This window comes from Polypterus senegalus, chromosome 14 (assembly GCF_016835505.1).
Source record: "Polypterus senegalus isolate Bchr_013 chromosome 14, ASM1683550v1, whole genome shotgun sequence".
In the NCBI taxonomy this organism is placed as follows: domain Eukaryota; kingdom Metazoa; phylum Chordata; class Cladistia; order Polypteriformes; family Polypteridae; genus Polypterus; species Polypterus senegalus.
In genome coordinates this window covers 1093442-1111563 of record NC_053167.1, presented here as the reverse complement: position 1 = coordinate 1111563, position 18122 = coordinate 1093442, and the positions used below count along the sequence as shown (strand labels likewise).

At 40.8% G+C, this 18122-nt stretch overlaps 1 protein-coding gene across 1 annotated transcript in view; it reads left to right on the top strand.

Moving 5' to 3' along the window:
- LOC120515154 (protein-glutamine gamma-glutamyltransferase 2-like) overlaps positions 1-18122 on the top strand; it is a 122176-nt gene that overhangs the window by 84439 nt on the left and 19615 nt on the right. Inside the window, exons 4-7 of the mRNA XM_039735908.1 lie at positions 3111-3229; positions 6799-6927; positions 9807-9984; positions 14386-14524. Coding sequence (XP_039591842.1) covers positions 3111-3229; positions 6799-6927; positions 9807-9984; positions 14386-14524 — 565 coding nt within the window. The remainder of the gene's footprint in view (positions 1-3110; positions 3230-6798; positions 6928-9806; positions 9985-14385; positions 14525-18122) is intronic.

The window sequence follows — 18122 nt, the reverse complement described above, 5'->3', positions numbered from 1 at the left end:
CCTCCAGGTGGCTTGGGGGTGAGGGTCGGCAACTCTTGCCGGCCATCCATCACAGTGTGAATTTAAGGAAGAAGTTAACAGGAGCTGGAAGACTTTTGTTTCTCCCAATACGGATTCTGATGTCCTTATCCTCTTATGCAGTCGTTCATCTGGGCCTTTCCCTTCTTTTTCTCTCCTGGTCAAATCTGGTTTGCTACCTTCTCTCAAGACAGCAATAGACAACTATATATATAATTGTCCATTTCTTAGAAATCTGTAACATGGAATAACCTTCATTTTAAAAAGAAAAAAATAAATGTTTCTTTAAAAAGCTGTTTCATTTTGGACATTTTTGAAGCCAAAACTGAAGTTTAGGAATGCCACTACCTTACAACTCAAATAAACAGAATAATGGGTGTGAAATGTAACACCTTGACACCGTAAAAAGATTTCAGGCAGCTTCCCAGTATACTTGAAATTTAGGCTGAAAAAGGCATGTCTTTTCAGACAAGAGTCCAACACAGAACTGACTAATGTAGTGGTTTTTAAAGTCGGTCAGGGGATGTGATGTCATTGGGCCTGGAACCAGAAGTGACATCATCGGACTCCAGTAGAATGTCCCATGTTTGGTCTACAGGTATAAAAGGGAAAGGGTCAGTGCACTCTGCCACCCCCTAGCCTGGCATTAAATTACCTTCTTTTGAGCCCATTAGCTGCATCCTATGCACACATGTGTAATATAAATATATGTATATATATTTGTATATTATGTGTGTGTATATATATATATATATATATGTGTGTGTGTGTGTGTGTGTGTGTGTGTGTGTGTGTGTGTGTATATATATATATATGTGTGTATATATATATATATATATATTATGCACAGCCCTGCTGGATACCCTGGAGACCACTGGGAGTCGCTGTCGGGAGGCCAATGGACTCATTTATGCCCTATAACCTGGAAGTGCGTCATAATCCCGTGACAGGAAGAAGTGACGTGCTTCCGGGGTGAAGATAAGGACTATTTACCCTGACCCAGAAGGAATAAAGACTTGTGGATTTTTGGGCAGGAACACCTCCGGGTCAGGAGGTATAAAAGGACTATGGGAACTCCCAGACAATGAGCTGAGCTGGGTGGTAGGAGGGCAAAGCGTCTGGGAGTGGAGGATTGTGGTTTATTATTATTATTGTTATTGTATTTGGTTTATGAATAGTGTGGAGTGGAGGGTGCTTAGTGCACATTATTTTAATAAAAAGAATTATTGTAGCACTTTTACCTGGTGTTTGCCGTGGTACCTGAGGGTTCAAGAGAGCGATAGTACCCCCTACTATCACACTGGCATAGCCGGCAGGATTCTTTGGCCGTCGATTTGGCAGTGGACCTATTTTATAAGATTTGTGTGGGCAGAAAACCCTAAGAAGGTCCCGTCCAAGAGCACGGAGGTAGAAACACCACCCTCTACGGAGAACGCTGCGTCTGTGAGCCTTCTGTTTATTCGGACCATGATGGGGAAGAAAACAGTAAAAAAGAAGGACAATACCAGCTGGGTACTGAACCTAACAGATGCCGAGATGTCCTGGACTTACCTGACTGGAAGCGAGGAGGACCGGGCACTGATAAGAGGCAGAACGAGCTCCAGTGGCGCAAAAGCAGGAACGCGATCAGTAATCGAGCATGCCGGACTCCCTAATTAGACTGGGGACACCGCTGCCAAGTCTGGAGGTAGGTGCAGGGAAAACGCCCGAAGTGTTGGGGTATTTTTATTCCTGTTTTTCAGAAGCCCACTTCCAGAAAGCAAGTGGTGCGTCAGATGCCTGCCACATACCTCGGCAGGATGGCCGCGATTTCCAGAAGTCAAGTCAGGCTGGGAGTCGGCAAGCAATGACCCCATTCGAGGACAACAACCGCGTTACCTGTTTTGGTATACACATGTCTATTTCCTTCATATGCATTGGAACAACACAAAAAACAGAGAATAAAAGCCGAATCTGACATCATGTCACACAGAAATCCAAAAATGGGCCAGACAAAATTATTGGCACCTTTTCAAAATTGAGGGTAAATCGTTTTATTTTTGCACAGGCTATAGCCGACGTTCCTTTTGATGTAAACTACATGTTGATAGCACTTAAAACCATTACACCCTTTCCTTGTTTTTTTGGGAGGATTTACGTTTTTTTTATTTGCAATTACTCCTAATAGAATGGGTGTCACTTACTGTTTCACATTAAGTGGTACATAAATGTAACGTCTCACAATACAGAAATTTAAAACACTGTCAATATCTCATACAAGTTACAGTTAAGGATTTTGTAGTCTACACATGTCTTGCCCTCTTTTGACCTGAGAATATATTTTGAAAATGCCTTGCTATAGGAGAGAAATGGTCAAACTCTGGCTTGTACAGTCATGTTGTATTGTCGCAGTGCCACTAAGGTTTACACCGTTATAATGTGATTTATTTATTTTTTCAGTGGGGACCCCAGGGGCGCACCCAGCCTAGGCTCGACTCACACACCCTCACTCTGAGAGACACAGTTACACAGCAAATTAAATCAACCGGGTCATTCTGCTTTTATCAGAGATCCCACCTACATCAAGCCACATGCGTGTGTTACATTTGCTTGTGCTATCAGCAGCCACAGGTAAAAGACGGTGTAAGCATCCTAACAGATACATTTCCTTAGAGAAATGCTAAGGCGATCACATTATTCCATCTTTTGGTTTAACTAATCTGTCTCAATATTTCAGAAGTCGATAAATTCATGTTGATGTTGACATTTCAACAACAGAGATTAAACCAAACTAAGTGTCAGAGGTGTAAATACATCGGATTCAGACAAGACCCTCCCAAATGATGTGCTGCTCATTTGCACCTGATCTTTTAGGTTTAAATACTATTTAAAGATCAAATCTTGAGATGTCCACATTTGTTAAAAAAGAAAAACATTTCTTGGGCTGGACTTAATATTTCACATGGCTCTATGGGGCAATTCACATTAACCAGTTACTGAACTTGGAATTTGGTTTCCATTATGCATTTACATTTACTGTAAGCTGCAATCAAAGAAAAGAGTTTGGTATATATGATACCAGAAATGAAAGCATTTAATTGTTTATTTTATAGGAGACTCAGTGTACATGAATGATGAGGACAGTCTTTCAGAATATGTGTTGGCGCAAGATGGCCTTATCTTCCGAGGGACTCATAAATCCATTATTCCAGCTGCATGGAACTTTGGGCAGGTAAGATATTTTGGACATTCTTTCCTTTGTTAGCACTGCAGCCTCATGGATCCAGTTTCTTGGATCTGAACCCTGTTTTATGACAGAAAGGCTTTGGAGACAGATTCTTTTTAGCCACTTATACCTGAGGCCAAAGTTTTGTTTTTTTTTGTGCTTGTTGCAAAATACCCACAAGTTATTCAAAAGCAACAATAGTATTCCTACATACCTAAGGGTGTCTTCTGTCAAATAAATAGTAAGTTTCCATAATGTTTGCTGTCATAGTTAAATATGTGATTTGCACACATATATTCCAAACAATGTGTCAAAATTTAGTCATTCTGCTTTTATCAAAGGTCCCACCTACATCTAGCCACATACAGTCAAAGGCTCATTACCATTGGATAGTTGTATATGAGTGATCATTCATATAACATGTAAAAGGCAGAAAGTAGACTTTACAGTAAAACCTCAATTATCTGTCAGGGATGGGGACTGCGGCCGTGATGGATAAGAGAAAAGATGGATAACACAACAGCTACTTTAAAAAAACTTATAGAGTAGTTTAGTTTAGTGAATAGTCATATTTATTTACAAAACACAACTATATTAACAAAATACGAGGGGCTTTTAAATTTAAACAGGAATTTATGAGTTATGCTTTATTTATTGAATACAATGAAATTACACACTATTTTTCCATATAGTCTCCTGCCACTGCAATACACTTATTCCAGTGCTCAGGAAGCTCCTAAATCCCAGAAGAGTTGAAGTTTTGTGACTGCATGTTGACCCATTCTTCCTCAGCGTCAGTAACCTCCTCATTCGACTTGAATTTCTTCCCTCCTAAAAATTCCTTCATAGTCTCTCTCTGAATGTCTTGCACCAATCGTACACTCTAGACTGAGAGAGAGAGACAGAGACACTCATCCCCAAACAGATTTTTAAGTCTCAAATAAATCTAAGATGGAATGACTCCTTTATTTGTCAAAAATTGAGTAATAACGCGCTGCACACCACTACTGTGTACCTCCTGCTCCGAAATGTTGATTACAACTGACAGGAAGGGGGAAAAGAGCAGCTAGCACTGTTAACAACAAGTTCAATGCGTTTGTCCAATGAGCCATGTCTACCTTGCACGATATAAAGGAACAAAGCGTGAAAATTCCTGTTTATAGTTGAACACCCCTCGTATAATATAGGCTGGGCACATGTACTAATAGCACTTTGCCACACCCACCATACGCCATGTAGTAACAAAATGAATTAATTCATACAATGTTGTAACGACCAGCATAATAAGCAAACGAAACTCAGAGTTTTCTATGTTTTACTTGGAGTCTTCGTTCTGCAACAATCAGTGCCCTGTCTTACACTGTTATCTGAGTTACAGGGCATAACTCCAAAACAATAAAATCAAAGAAAGTTTTCCCTACCAATTGGTTTATCTCCAGCCACTCACATTCTGCTTTTCTCTGTACCGCAAACACTCCTGCTTATTGTCTCCTGACTATCTACTCCAAACTTCCTTCCGCCACACCTTCCTTTTTCTCCTAACAGACATGTCCGCCCCTAGTCCCATCACTTACAGTATTCCAGTTTCCATTTTCAATACGTTTTTCAGTTTTGTCGATGTCACGATTTATGTCATTCACCGTTGCTCTTCCTACTCTGTAAATTTAAGCAATAGTTGAAGCACTTTTACCGTTTCAGTTTTTGTAACAATTCCAACACCACATACGTTTATCGGCAATGAAAATGTACAGTAGATTAGTTACAACAAAAGAGAAAAGCTATGAAACGCTATTAAACCTGAAGATACTTAACTGACAATGTGATTTCAAAATGCGGCATGACATGTGGTGCTGGGGACGAACACTATGCTCTGGCACAAGAGAGAGTTATTCCAATGTGCAGAGGTCACATAAAACAACCCAGCAGTAGTAGTACAGTAATAGGCAGGCACTGGCGTGTGCAATTAAATTTAGTTTGACGGTTAACAGAGACTGGCGGTTAATCGAATGACAGATAATTGAGGTTTTACTGTATATGTGACAGGTCATCTTTTTGGCAGGATCCAAAATGTTCCTCAAAGCAGGCCAGAAACTTCACTGGCCAGCCCTGAAGAGACCCCCTCATGCCACCCAGTCCCCCAACTGATAACCTGCAGTCTACGGCCTAGATAGACTGTGGTCGAGTACTGCAGGTCCACATGAAGAAATGCAGGGGTGCAAACTTTTTTCTCCCCATTTAATCAAAAGATAAATAAACAAAACATGCACTGTATGGCACAAAAAAGTAGCAGAAAAGCCTCCAGAAACCAGGAGCATCTCTTAGGCTTTGGATGCCTCATTCAGTTACTTCGCTAGGAGGTCCATCCTGCAGTGTGCTCTTTTTACAAAAGGTGAGGCCTCCTTCCAGTGGCCATGGGATATATAACTGGGGGATGGGAAGGGGCGGAGTCAAATGCCCTTATTTGGGTGTATTCTCAAAACTGAAAATTCTGAAGAGAACATGTTTAGGATCAGCACCCTCTGTTGACTCGGAGTGGAAGTACATACCTGTAAATATGGGAAAACTTGACAAAATCTACGATAGTCCCAAAATATATCTTGAAAATGTGTAACTATAGGAAGGAAACTGTCAAAATCTGGCTTGTACAGACATGTTGTATAAAGAATTTTTAAAAATTGAATGTTTATTTAGCAAAATAGGCAAAAAAGAAGCAAAATATTCAAAAGAACGGAAAAGGATCTGCCTAACAGGCAATCAGTGGTGAAGAAATCCAAAATAACTATCCGAAGGCAGACTCCAAGAAAACAAAGCAAGAAAATCACAAAAAAACAGTTAATTCAAAGAAAATAACAACATTCGCACAACTACAACACAATCTCAATGCTCCACTACTGAATTTCTCTTTTTCTGACTGAATACAAATCCATAAGGAGGATTTAGCAGCAAAGACGTCAGTGGGGTCTCACCTGCTGGGCTTCACCTACAAAGCATAGAAAATGGCAGTGCATTTAAAGTAATGGAACACAAATAATAAGCACAATTTATAGAAATAGCAATATGAAAAAACATTCCTTCAAAACTAACGAAAACCTCCCCTAAAAATGAAAATACGCATAAGCCAGGGAAAGACCCCGATCTGTATCATAGCACTGACCATATACTGTAAGCATTCTTCTAAGTTCTCCCTTCTTACCTCCTGTCTCTCTCTTTATCTCTCAATGGCCTCCCTCTTTCTATAAGGAGAAGGTGGGACACAACTGGCAAGTCCCCCACTTGTGAGCATTTTGGGCTGCCACCCAGTTCACAGCTCTCTCATTTCAGCTAGTGCACCTGCTCTTTTTCCTTCATTGCATACTGCATCCCATAATAGCATATGCAGAAAATCTTCCACACACAGGACCTCACCTTGCCCTTGTTCCATCCTGGAGTGAATTAGCACCTAACAACCTCATGCGCATCCCTTCATTGGAGTATAAAATATATGTTTCCCACACTCAACGTGAAAATCATCTGTTTTTCTTTTATAAAGTAGTACTTTATTTATAATAATGACATTTTTTTTCTTTTTTCCTTAGTTTGAACCTGGTATTTTGGATGCATGCCTTCGGCTCTTGGATGAAAATCCTAAATTTTTGAATAATGCTGATCGTGACTGCTCTAAAAGATGTAGTCCAGTTTACATCACCAGAGTAGTGAGTGCCATGGTAAGTAACAGTATAAAATTAAGATTAAATCATTTGTAACTATCTGCATTGCAAAAGGGTTATGAAGAAAGAAATATGCTAACATCTGCTAATGTCCCAGCATTTGGCTAATGTTACACAATGTCAAATTTTCAGTACATGTAAAAATATAATGAGTAAATTGTTGATCTTAATTTGACACGTAATTTGCTTCTTTAACTTGATTTGTGAGAAGTTGAATACTTTTATTACCTTCTAACTAAAGACTATCTTGGCAGCATTCTCTTTTTAATTTTATTTAATGGTCACCTTAAATAGTGGATATTCATACATTTAAAATCATCATCTTGTCACTATTTAGCACAAAGAAATAAGTTTTAAAACTTACAGTTCAACTGCAGAATGTGATGAACAATAAGGTAGATACACATGACTTTGAGTTTGGCAACAATGTTAACTATTTTGAAAGATTGGAGCATTCCACAATTTTATTTACTTCATCTAGATTCAGTTAATAATAATATGTTTTATTTATATAGTGCCTTTCGGTTATTGCAGTTTTGTTTATTAAATGGTTTCGTAACAATGAGAGAGATTCTGCCGATATTTCAATATAACTACATATCTTAGCAAAGTATATTAAACTAGCCGTGCCCCATGGCTCTGCCCACATAGTGATGAAATAGGACAGTGAGATGGGCCCTACCTGGCTCCCCACTCCTGACATCACTTCTGATTGCCTGCAGCCTCTGTCTCGGATTAGCGTGAATATATCGCTCCTGCAAGTGAACTATGATTCTTAGTGCGATGAGAGAAGTTGCAAAATGAACCAGAATGTTCAAGCAAATTATAGAAAGAAAGATCTAAATCCGCTAAGTAGTTCTCTCATTCGCTAGCTAAGTAGAGGTAAGGTACACGCCCCTCGGGAAGGCCCCGCCCCCTCCCCTCGGACTGCTGCATGTCTCTTGGATTCATGCAAATAAATCGCTACCACAAGCGAACTATGATACTTGGCACAATGAGACAAGTTGCAAAATCAAGCAAATTATAGGAAAAAAAATCCGTTAAGTAGTTCTCTTGTGAAAAGCGGACAGACAGACAGACAGACGTTGGATTTTATATATAGAGAGATGTATGCTTTTGACAACACTTTACAATGGAGTTAAAAACTGAGCACAAACAGGTGGCTCCCTAGCTTTAATAGAATGAAGAGTGATAGAGGGGCATCGACTGATGTGTGTTAGTGGTGGAGGGTCTGTGACTAACTGTTGTTCAATTTTTTTATAATCGTAACAATAGAGAAATATCCAATAATTAGCAATTAAAAAAAATCTATCAATACAAAACGACCAATGCCAGTATAAAATCAGTATCAATATTACCCTATGAAAGGAGAAAAGGAATTGAAATAAGTTCCCCATGTAGCTAGTAATATTAGTTAAACCACAGTAGTTCTTTAAAATGATATAAATAAGTAAGATCTTGAAAAAAGACTGATTTGTTGTATAATTGGGATATGAATGGTATGTGACAGGCAAGAAGATCAGGGACTTGCTGTAATTTTTTTTTGTGTATATCTGGGACTGAAAGACCAGGGGCTTAAGCTATTAAAGCCCCCCACCTCCCAATGCCACTGTCCATTTTTAAACCCATCCCATGTTTACATCACTCTGGGCAGCGAAACCGTTCCCGTGTTATTAATTAGTTCAAACACCATTTAGCTGCAGGTTGATAATGTCAGCTTCTTACAATAATAATCTGCAGATAATAATGTTCAATTTATCCATCCATCCATCCATTATCTAACCAGCTATATCCTAACTACAGGGTCACGGGGGTCTGCTGAGCCAATCCCAGCCAACACAGGGCGCAAGGCAGGTAGCAAACCCCGGGCAGGGTGCCAGCCCACTGCAGATGTTCAATTTAGTCTTACATATTTTTACAGAATTGATTTCTCCTTTCATTTATTTCCAGAGAAGTGACTTTTTTTGCATTTTATTAGTTAACTTTTTTAAGCCTTGGGGTTTGGCAGGATGGCTGTCAAAAAAGGGCCTGTTAAAGCACAGTGAAACATTCCTTATGTGACTTTGGGCTTATAAGAAATAAATTGTTGTTTGTGTGCCTGCATGCTCTGCCCGGCGTCTGACACACTTGCATTGGGCATCCGAGTGGCTATCAGACAGTAAAAGTGGAAGATTTACAAAATATACAAGTTCAAGCAACCGCTTACAAGGTGAAACTGAAACAGTAAATGAATTCCTAGTTGAAGTCGCACAAAATGTTTCTCGGTTTGAAGATGAATGAGTTTGCAAATTCGCCAATGCTTTTCTTTTTTTTTTTTTTTTTTTATTTATTAATTTTATTACAATCAATACATAGCAATCACGTTTTTACAAAAAAAAAAAAAGAATTATGCTAAGAACAGATCGATCCCAATGCTTTTCAAAGGGAAATTTAAAAATTTTGTACAGTGCCATGTGTTTAAGATAGCTGAACCAAAATTGAACTATCCAGACAAATTTCTTTGAAAAATATCTCAACAAAATTGGTCTAAGGGGGGGGGATTAGTCACAGGCTTTTGCAGTTGATGTTTAACACATTATAAGTGACTGCACCTATAAATGATGAGACCAACAATAATGTTAATAATATTTTAGGTGTCATGTATTTTAATCAATTTGTGACTGCTGTACATTTAAACAAATCTGTGTTTTTATGTCATTTGTAAAGTCCATGATTTACCCGTAAAGTTCTTCCAGCACTCAGAGCCTGTACTCAGTGAAGATCGCTATTACAAAAACCAACTAAATAGAATAATATTGAAAGTTAAAGTAATCTTATTTTAACTGTTCTGTAACCGATTAAAGATTAAATGCTGACCTTATTATTCTAACCTTCAGATTAACTGTAATGATGATAAAGGAGTCCTCTCTGGACGATGGGACAATAATTACAAAGACGGAGTGAGTCCAATGAGCTGGAATGGAAGTGTGGAGATTCTTCGAGACTGGGACACCATGTCATGCAAACCAGTCAAGTATGGCCAGTGCTGGGTGTTTGCAGCTGTTGGTTGCACAGGTAATTTTCTCGTGTAAAATGTTTTGTACATCGTTTTTGAAAGCTGAATTATCCAATGATTTCCTTTAAGAAAAACCATCAGTATTTAATCCACTAAAATCCTATTTAGCAAATTTTCCACCCACTGAGGAGAGTTTTCTATTATTTTGTTGAGCTATGCTTAAACTACATCCTCAAAAAAGCTTATTTTCCATTCTTCTGCTTAACGTGTATTCTCCAGTACACAGTAACATTGAGCTGAAGCCTGTCCCGACAGCATTGAGCTCAAGGTAAGAACCAGTCCTGAATGAGAAGCAAATCCATCACAAGACACACTCACAAGCATTTATATTGTGCCAGATTAGTGTTTCCAATTACCCTGACACACACACACACACATCTTTGGAATTTATGATTAAAGCAAAAAGCCCATGGTGATACTGGGAGAACCAATGGTATGGTGCAGTTTCCCCATCTGGTAGGAGAGAGTATTCAGTCACACTAGTAACCAATGATTTCATTTTATTATACCTAAAATTATAGGATGTTAAGTGCTGTGCAAAATACCCCATGGCAAACAGGGGCCTTGTTACTGTTCAGTGTGGACTGAAAACTGAAATATTACTCTGGTATTATGAAATACACACACAATAAATCAGCATATGCATAATACAGTATATATTATATAATATATATATATATACAGTAATCCCTCCTCGATCGCGGGGGTTGCGTTCCAGAACCCCCAGCGATAGGTGAAAATCCGCGAAGTAGAAACCATATGTTTGTATGGTTATTTTTATATATTTTTAGCTCTTAGAAACTCTCCCACACTGTTTATAAATATTCTCCGCACAGTTATACAGTAAACCCTCGTTTATCGCGGTTAATCCACTCCAGACAGATAAATGAATTTCCATGAAGAAGTATTCTTTATTTGTAAATCTATTATTTTCACAGTTAGAGCATAGAAAACCTGTTTACGACCTTCTAAATACATTTTTTAACATTATTAGAGCCCTCTAGACATGAAATAACACCCTTTAGTCAAAAGTTTAAACTGTGCTCCATGACAAGACAGAGATGACAGTTCTTTCTCACAATTAAAAGAATGCAAACATATCTTCCTCTTCAAAGGAGTGCACGTCAGGAGCAGAGAATGTCAGAGAGAGAGAGAGAAAAGCAAACAATCAAAAATCAATAGGGCTGTTGGGCTTTTAAGTATACGAAACATCGGCGATAAAGTGGCCGCAATGAAGGGATCAATGTGAAGGTAGTCTTTTCAGCATTTTTTAGAGGAGCGTCCGTATCTTCTAGGCAAACAGCCTCTGTGCAAACAGCCCCTCTGCTCACACCCCCTCCGTCAGGAGCAGAGAACGTCAGAGAGAGTGAGAGAGACAGAGAAAAGCAAACAATCAAAAATCAATACGGGCTGTTAGAGCTTTGAAGTGTGCGAAGCACCGAGCGGGAAGCATATCGTATATCATTGAGGAGTTTTATTTAATACGTAATACGTGCTCTGATTGGGTGGCTTCTCAGCCATCCGACAATAGCGTCCCTTGTATGAAATCAACTGGGCAAACAAACTGAGGAAGCGTATACCATAAATTAAAAGACCCATTGTCCGCAGAAATCCGCGAACCAGCGAAAAATCCATGATATATATTTAGACATGCTTAAAATCCGCAATGGAGTGAAGCCGCAAAAGTCGAAGCACTATATAGCGAGGGATCACTGTATATATATATGTATATATATATATATATATATATATATATATATATATATATATATATATATATATATAATATCTATATCTTGTCAGGCTTGGGTCACACAGTTGCACAGATTCATTCAGGGTTTTCAAGAAACATAAACTTTATTCATATACAGCATGTGACAGATAGGGGGCGCTGTTGTCCCCTTGAACCCTCAGATCAGACACCAGATTCAAGTCCAAATGCTGGATTTATTAATGCAATAAAGTGCACAAATCACCCTCCACTCAGCTCAACCTGCTGGGGTTTCCCATAATCCTTTTTTAGTCCTTGAACCAGAAGTGCTTCTGATCCCTCAGTCCACGTGATTACCCAGCACTTCCGGGTCAGGTGAAAACTCCTCTTTTTCTTCAAGCCGGAAGTACTTTATTTCTTCCATCCTCATGACTGTGAAGTACTTCCGGGCTATACAGAACATACAAGTCCTTGAGTCTCCCTGTAGTGTCCTCTGGTGGCCCCCACGGTATCCAGCAGGGCTGTGAAGGGAAACCCCAAGTTTCATGATGCCCTGCTGGAATTCGGGGCATCTCCATGTTGCAGGGAGGACTCCACCTGGTGGCTTGGGGGTATTGGCCAGGATAAGCTGCCGGCCATAATCTACAATACTCACCCATCAGCGAAGAACCGTGGTACAAAGCGTCCAGCCCCGCGAGGGACGTCTCCCTCCAGGAGGAGATTCTGGTCGGATCTTGGCTGTTCTGTGCAAAGTATTCCCTGGAGAACCTAGGGGAACATCATTACAGTGAGACACTTTATTCCCCATTCTCCAAGGACAGTTTCGCTGAATGTGGCTCAGCCGGCGGCATTCATAACAGTGCCTCCGTCCTCCTGCTATTTTCCCTCAGCAGAACTGGAAACAGTCTGGAAACTCTGGCTCGGCCCCTTTTCTCACTGAGGAGGGTTCCACAGCCGCCTTTATACTCTCTGCTCCCTTTCCTACTTTATCAGTGGACCCCTGTTTCATTTCTGGGATCTCCTTTTAAATCTGGGGCTTGTCCACAGTTTGGGTCTCTCTATGGGAAACTGTCTGCACCCCCTTCGACTTCTGAATGACCAGAGGCGGCGTCTTTAGAACCACATCGCTCCAGGAGACAGCACTATTCAGCTGCTCTGGTCCGATCGATCCTTTCAACGAACGTTCGGTCATTACACCACACTCCTTTGTAGGGCTCGCAGCTACTTGGCACTCGCTATTTACTAATCGCGGGCTCGTATCACTCTGCATCCCTGTATTATGTACGGTACGGGTCTCGCTTACCTGTACCACTGAATCAATCATTATGGGAGGCTCTCAACCAAATTGCCACAGGTATGCCTTTACCTTTCTCAAAGGCGCTTCGGCCGCTGCTTCCAGCTCCTCAACGATCTTCTTTATTGTAGCTGCAATCTGCAAAAAGCTACTTACGGGCTTAATTAATTTTTTCAGTTCCCGCAAGTTAATAACATTATTTAATTCAGCCAGAGGTAGGCTCAGGCAATCACTAGCCTTACCTTCCGGCTGGGAGCCAATGAGCACAAACGCTCTTGGCACGTGCTCTGACAGGCTTCACAAGGGTGACTGGGATTTGGAGTTCTCTTTCTCAGAGGAGCGAGTCACCATGTTTGGCTGACTGCGATCCGCCTTTATTAATTTGTCGGCGGACCGATCAGTCATTTCCCGGCCCTCCTTACCTTTTCGTGGGGTGAGCGGCTCTTCGCCCGCCTCCCCCTTCCCCTTCGGAAAGTCCAAGTCCGTCTTTTCCTGGGCGAAGCTGTAAGCAGCAGGACACAGACCTCCTCCTTCCTACAATCCTTCGGGGTCGGTCACGTGTCCCTTGCTGGCACCCGACATGCGGAAGTTCTTTGTTATTCTCATCGGCTCGAACGATAATGCACCACCATCTTCGGGAGTTTCTCCTGCCTCCCGCAGAGCCTCCAGATGACCTTCTTCGAGGTATGTGCACAGTACAAAATGAGTTATTTTAAACATGTTGTCAACTAAATCACCAGCACATACCTCATGGTAGTCGTCTTTCTCTGGAGGCTTCTCCCGACCCGTGTGGCCACTCTGTGGCTCATCCCAAGCATCAGCCATGTTGAGTGTGGCTCCTCCACTGGCGCTGTTGCTCTGCTTGGTCTTCTTTGTAATCAAAAGTTCATGGATTTAACCCCGCACAATTCCATTTTGAGAAGTGAGCTGCTCTTATTCTTACTATTTTAGAATAAAAACATACATTTGATTTAGTCTGTAACAGCCGGTGTAAATTTATGGTACTTGTAAAGGTTAGTTTTTGGTTTTTTTTATTCAGTTTTATTCTCCCAGTTATGTTCACGCTCCCCCCATCTGACACTGCCATTTTCACATAAAGACGTGCTATAACAGAGGTGAACTCAGATGATGACAAGGATTCTACATTGGAGAAAGAATGCACGTCGCACTTTTGGTATTTTTTATTTAGCGGCTCGAAGTACCACTACGCGAAGATGGGAAGGGGCCACTGTGGAATATCAAGCGTTGTAAAGCACCAAAACGCACAAACGATGAGTGCCTCCACCCATGGAATACCCGTGCAGCTTGGCGGGAGCATAGCACATTTTTTTAAAAGTCTTTCAGCAAATGATTTCACTCTTAGTTTGCTAACAGGCGCTTTTGTACATTTTTCAGTGCTGCGGTGTTTAGGTATTCCCAGTCGTGTGATTACAAATTACCTGTCTGCTCATGACACAAACAGCAACTTGGTCATCGAACGTTATTTTGATGAAAATCTACGACTAATACCCAACAAATCTAAAGACATGATATGGTAAGTATATTCTCTCTGAAATACTGTATATTCTTTCAGGCAAACCAGTAAGGAGTAACAAAGTTCTTAGATGTTTCATTATGCCCTCATTTTTCTATCACTGAAGCACCGAACCAATTGAGTTATTCATGGCTTGCTGTCTCTTTTAAGATACTTCATGAATGCAAAGAATGAGAGGGAAGCAAAATTAGTCTGTTGAACCATATACATTATTATTATATTTACCAGGGGGACACATTCACTGAAAAATACACTCTTTTAGATTTCAGCCTTGTAGCCCAGACATGCAGACACACATCCACTCCACTTGAGGTTATCATTAGCTGCTTGTCCTTCATGTCTGAGGCATTGGGCATCGGCCCTCCTTGAGCTGCACATTGATCAACAGGCCTTTTTTGTGTTGCATATCAATAACTGTGCTTTGATCTTTGATCTTGGAATCTTGTAAGACAAGTCTTAGGGAGTGACAGGGCTATTATGTCCCTAGGTTTACAGAGTGAGAGTCATGTGCTCCATTTATGGTGTTAATTTGCATTGATTTAAGGTGGATGGTGTCACTCCTGATTTTTGATTTCCATGGACAGGACATAAAGAGCCATTGAACGATTGGGGAAATTCATTTTGAGGGCTGCATCTGTGCAGTTTGTGGAGACTGCTGTCCTTTGAGTTTCATTGGGTGCTGGTCTGTGGATACAACAGTGTGGAGTAGTCAGGGTGACAACCAGAACATCCTATTCTGAGGTCATGTTGAACTGCTGTGTCTTCTTAACAACAGTGAAGCTGACCACCAGACCGCTGTGGCACCATCAGTGCTTCAACACAACACGTCATTTGGCTACATAACTTGTGATTAATGATTAACAATGATTTACGATTTTTAAAAAATCCATAGATATATATTTGCTAAGTATTTATCATTGATAATGAATAAATGTGTCTTTCTGTAATGTGTATGAAGATAAAAGGATTTTGAATAATGTGAACATTAAAAGTTCAGTTACACTCGTCTACAGAAAGAAAAAAATATTTCCCTGCTGGAAAAAACATTTAGGTGATCTTTATAGATTTTCCAGTGTTGAATCCAAATCTGCCAACAGAGTTGTTTGATTCCATCAAATTGTTTCTAGAAATGTACGTTTAAAAACAGCATTTTAGAGAACAAACATTTTTTTTTAAATGTAGGATCCCAAACTTAACCCTGATTGACAATTCTGCAATTCTTTTTTCACAAGTGGTGTAAGTGACTTCTACTGTGCTACCAAGGTGAACTCCTCACAAATGTAGGAAGAATTTTCTGATTTGTTCAAGCAAGCACACAACATATTTCACTTCCTCAAAATCACGACTTGAAAAATAAATTGACCCTCACTGTTAGACAGCTTGAGGTGCTACTGAACCTTGGGAGTGAAAGGCTGGGTTCAGTTCACTAGTGGGAATCTGTGGTATAGCGGGTCCGCGGCTCTAAACGAATGGCCAGTTGTTAAATAAATAATGAGATGAGGTGTGGCAGTGTGGCCAGAGTGGTTCCCGGGTGCGATTTGAGAGGCTCCCAAAAGAGAGATGGGAACATGGAGCAGGACCCACATCTTCACAGATTCCACTTCAATTCCTTATATATTCTGTCTACCACTTTCAAAAATGTGTTAAATCAGTATGTGGTGGAGTAGGTTGGCTCCACTCTCCCTGTAGCGTTCGGGAGCTTGTTGAACCCCCTACCGCCAATAACGTAACCGAGGGATAAGACTAGCAAATGAGAACACAACACACAAAGCAAATGGTAGGTGCATAAAGGTGCCAAGTGCTTTTATTAAAACCATCAAAAACCAAACCAGTATTCAAATGTGCTGTGCATTCAATAAATAAAGTAAATAATCTTTTAAAATGAACAGTGTCCATGTGGAGGATACAAACAATCCAATAAATTAATAATCCTTTAGAAGTGAGGTTAAAACATCGCAAGAAACTCTCCTTAGAATATGAGCACTTGTGCAACCCTTTAAAATCTGATGTCTCCTTGGCTTAACCCCAACTGGATCCTACCTGCCAAGGAGGCGCCTAATTGTCAGTTCAGCCAACCTTCCACGATGCTCTTAGGCTCGGTCCCCTGTAGCCATCTCTGGCTCCTGGAAGGGCACCATCCCCAAGCCTCTGACACCTGCTACCAGGCTTGCGCCCCTCCTGTCCACGGCACCCCCACAGCATGCCTCACTGAGCCTTCCAATTCCCCAGCAGCCACACTGCCTCTCTCCTGGCCTAACGTGGCGTCACTACATCTGAGTGGCACATCAGTCATTCCAACTCCTAGGACACTCGACCAGAGTGACCTCCTTCAGCCCCTGAGTGTCGGCCACATGCTCCTTTAAGGGACTTCCTCCCTGCTGTCTGTCTTCTCTCCCTCTCATTCACTTGCACCGGCTCTCTGTCACTACTGCCTTCTCTCTCCATCTCTTAACCTCCTTCTCTGATTGCCACTGTTGTTCTTTTTCTCGTCCTGGCTCATCCTTATACATCTCCTGGGCATCATGTCTTAATCATGAACCGCTGGAAGTCAATGAACTAATTGTGACAGATCACAACCTCACGTGCATGTGCATCTCACCACAATTACTCCTCTCGCAGCTGCACAATCACGCACACCCATTAAGATCGAGCCTGCAAATTAATTATTCATTTATTAAAATGGCCACCTTATTCTGAGCCGCAGACTCGCTATACCACACAGCAGGGGTGCTTAATATGTCGATCGCGATTGACCGGTAGATCAGAAAGGTAGTGCAGGTAGATCACGTTGCATTCAAAAAAATTTTTTTTTTTAAATGTTAGTCTATCATATATCCTCCCTATGGCATTTGCCACTTGATTGACATGAAGGGCGGCGGCCAGTCTGAGATCTCTTTTCTTTTAACACACTGGTCATCCCGCACACACGATCAAATGCGCAAGCTACTGCAAAACTCCAGCTATCTAAGTGATCTAGTTAGCCTTCCAATTTATATCGACTAAAGCAGGGATTTAAAAAAAATTGTTGGTTATGGGCTGGATGTGGAATTGGAAGAAGATTTATTTCTCTCACAATGTCACAATCGAAGTGTGTTTGTCTGATCTCTCAATGTATCATTGCTATTCCAAAAAAGGAAAATGTGGAAAGGCACTTTCGAACTGTTCATAAAAACTACGAAACTGACTTCCTTCCGAAAAGCGATCTGAGAAAGAGAAAGGAGAGGGAACTAAAATCTCAGTTAATCGGACAGCCGTCATTTTTCACTCGGCTGAATTCAAAAAACAAAGGCAGACACACTGAAGCATCGTTCTGGGTGATTCACTCGATCAATAAGCATAAGACGTCCTTCCAAGATGGAGAGATGATAAAAGATGCCTTCGTTGAGGCAGATGGTTAGGGAGAAATTCCTGCTGATATTTCAAGACCCCTGGCCAGAGAAAAAGAAGTTTCTCCTTGTCATTAAACATGTAGAATACAAGCAGCTTAATAACGATCAATGGCCCCTAGACTTGGCATTTTTTTTCCGATCTGACCAACATGTTGAATGAGCTTAATTTACAGCTGCAAGGAAAAGAGAAAACCATGGTCAATATGATT